This window comes from Egretta garzetta, unplaced genomic scaffold (assembly GCF_000687185.1).
Source record: "Egretta garzetta isolate BGI_Z169 unplaced genomic scaffold, ASM68718v1 scaffold975, whole genome shotgun sequence".
In the NCBI taxonomy this organism is placed as follows: domain Eukaryota; kingdom Metazoa; phylum Chordata; class Aves; order Pelecaniformes; family Ardeidae; genus Egretta; species Egretta garzetta.
In genome coordinates, this window is record NW_009259633.1 from 321,265 (window position 1) to 324,064 (window position 2,800).

The 2,800-nt window shown below is 60.3% G+C and overlaps 1 protein-coding gene across 1 annotated transcript in view; it reads right to left on the reverse strand.

The window, feature by feature from the left end:
• MFAP1 (microfibril associated protein 1) overlaps nt 1-2,765 on the reverse strand; it is a 5,964-nt gene extending 3,199 nt beyond the window's left edge. The window contains exons 1-6 of the mRNA XM_035893986.1: nt 2,518-2,765; nt 1,764-1,893; nt 1,269-1,456; nt 646-754; nt 409-569; nt 6-165 (exon numbers count right to left, since the gene is read on the reverse strand). Coding sequence (XP_035749879.1) covers nt 6-165; nt 409-569; nt 646-754; nt 1,269-1,456; nt 1,764-1,893; nt 2,518-2,726 — 957 coding nt within the window. The 5' untranslated portion in view covers nt 2,727-2,765. The remainder of the gene's footprint in view (nt 1-5; nt 166-408; nt 570-645; nt 755-1,268; nt 1,457-1,763; nt 1,894-2,517) is intronic.
• Nucleotides 2,766-2,800: the final 35 nt, after the last annotated feature.

Sequence of the window (2,800 nt, forward strand, 5' to 3'; positions counted from 1 at the left end):
CTCACCATGAAGAAGGCACCGCGGTGGTAGTACTTCTGCAGGAACTTGTATTTGCCCTTCACCGCCTTGTTGGTGATGACCTTGCCGTTGGCCCGAAGCTCAGCCCGGCGCTCCTCCTCCGTCAGGTTCCGCATGCGCTCGATCTCCGCCTTCTCCTTCTCCATGCTGGTCAGGAGAGAAACCCCTGAGACCCCACAGCACCCTCCCAGGACAGCTGCTGTTGCCAGCTGCCACCCCGTACGTTTAGTGACTGTAGGGGAGCAAAGGCACCCGAGGGCGGGTGGGAGGGGCTTTGGGTGCTTGGTCTGGCTAAGACCATGCTGCCAAAGGGAACCCTGAGGAAAAGCCGCCTCAACTGCCCACGGGCCTGCAGGCTCTCAGCCTCGTGTCTATGCAGATGATACTTACGCTTCTCGTTCTTCACGGTCCCGTTTGATACGCTTCAGCTCACGCACTTTCCAGGCCTCATACTCCTCCTCATCGTTCTCATCATCTGTATCAAGTGCATCCAGTGCTGCCAGCGAGCGCTTGTTCTCCTCCAGCTCCTTCTTTGCTTCCTCTTCGACGATCTGCAGCAAGGAGCAGGCTAAGCTTGCTGCAATGCCTGCCGCCCCCCCGTGCGACCCTCAGCCCGCCCCTCAGCACCTTGAGTGTGTACTTGCGCCTCTCCTCCGCCAGCCTCTTTGCCTCCTGCTCCAGCTCCTTCTGCTTCAAGGCTTCTGCTTCTCGCTCCTGAACTGTGATCCGGTCCTTCCTGCGGGCAGGGACCACAATAGCCTTCAGCCTTTCCGTAAGCCAGCACATCCACTTGGCTCCTCACAGACATCTCCCCCCTCCTGCACTGCAGCCACTTCCAGTCTTCCCTCTCCCCAAGGACGGGACGAGCCCCAGGGCTTTCCCCTTTCCAGCATTGCCCGTGCTGGGGCTACCGTGCCATTCCCCTACAGCTGCAGCTGCGTAGGTGAGCAACAGGAGACCAAGCCACCAGCGGCGGGGCACGGCCTGCTGACGGCTTCCCTTTGCCACCGTACGGCACTTGCCCGAGGGCTGTGGTCAGACCCTGCTGTGACTCCAACCCACAGCCTGATCCCACAGTGCCCGATGCAGCCGACAAGGGGCTGCCAGTGCAGGGATTGCCCCTCGCTCCCCCCCGGGGAGGTGAACTGCCACCCTACGGCAAGGAAGAGGAGACCCCAGCGGCGGTGTCTGCTCGGCCCCCGACTCCCGTGTCCTCGCCCAGGGCTGACCCATGCAGCCATGTCACCCACTTGCGGATGAAGACAGGTTTGAGACGCGGTTCCATTTCATCCTCACTGTCCGTGTACTCCTCATACTCAGACTCTGACTCAGACTCTTCCCCTGATCGACCTTCATCTTCCAACTCCATCACTTCCATCTCCTCAGTTTTCCTCTCCTGCGCTCGCTGACGCATCATTCCACGCCGACGCTCGATCTCCTAACAGAGGCAAACACAGAGGAGTCAGACGACCAGCCCCCCTACCGCTTCCCGCTCATCTTCTGTCCAGAATGTGCGATGTCTGGAATGTTCGTTATGAGACAATACGCCTGTCCCTCTGGAAGCAGGGTGACCTCTCCTGGCGTCCCGTCCTGCACAAGGGGATGGTGACCCACAAGCCAAGTCACAGCCAGCTGTGACTCTTGTCCAGCTCCACCAGACAGCCCACACATCGGTGCAAAGGGCAGCTCCAGCCTGTGCCATTCAGGGGCTTCTGTAGGCTCGTTATTTGGCTCTGCAAGCACACCTCATCATCGATCTCTTCCTCTTCCTCTTCGCTGGTGTCCTCCCGCTCCAGGCGCCAGGCTTCCCCCTCCACCTCTGAATCGCTTTCTCCAACCACTTCAGGCTCCACGATTTTACGGTGTCTTGCCAGCCTGCAACAGACTCCAATTATATGACAGCACTTCAAATATAAAGAGGCTGCAAGAAGTTAACTATTCACGAATCGTTCCTAACAAGGCTGTGGTAAATGCTGGGACTGCAGAGTGTGGGCAGACCCCACACGTTCTTTCCCAGGAGGCTACAGTGGCCAGGCACCAGAAGCTCCTCCCTGTCCACGCTCCAAGTAGGAACGGGGCTCCCCGTTACTGGAGCCGAAAGCAGCAGCAGCTCAACAGGAGGAGGCAAACGGCACTCGATTACTCCCTGCCTGGAGCATACTTCATGTGACACCGTCCCTTCCCAATACCCTCAGCCTTACCACACTGTGTTTATTTTTATTTTGGAGCCTGTTTTCACCTGCGCCCAGATGTGGGGCTGTGAGCTGGGAAATGGCAACTCCTGGTTGGAAGGGCTGCTTGCATGGCAGGGCCCGAGCCCGAGGCACAGGGGAGTACAGACGTGGGAAGAGTCAGAGACTCCCCCACATATTCCCGGCTTCTGCCCGTTGATCCTGCAATCCCTCACTGCAGTGTGGCAGAGCGGGGTTCAACCTCCCCAGGCCCCTGCGAGGGCAAAACTGCAGGGGAGCGCAGCTCCTCGCTGACCCCAGCACTCACCGCTCCTCCACATCTTCGGCGATGCGGTTCTGGAGGCGCCGGAGCCGGGGGTCGTTGGCGAGCTCCTCCTCCTGCTCCTCGGGCTCCACCTCCTGCTCCTTCGCCTTCTTGATGAACTGGAACTCCTCGTCCTCCTCCTCCGAGGACTCCATGGGCGCATAGTCGGGCCGCTTCCCCGACACGTACCGCTTCACCTTCACCTTCTCCATGGAGAGCTCGCCTGCGGACGCCCGGGCCGTCACCAGCGGCCCCGGCCCCGCGTCCCCCCGCCGCCCCGGCCCCG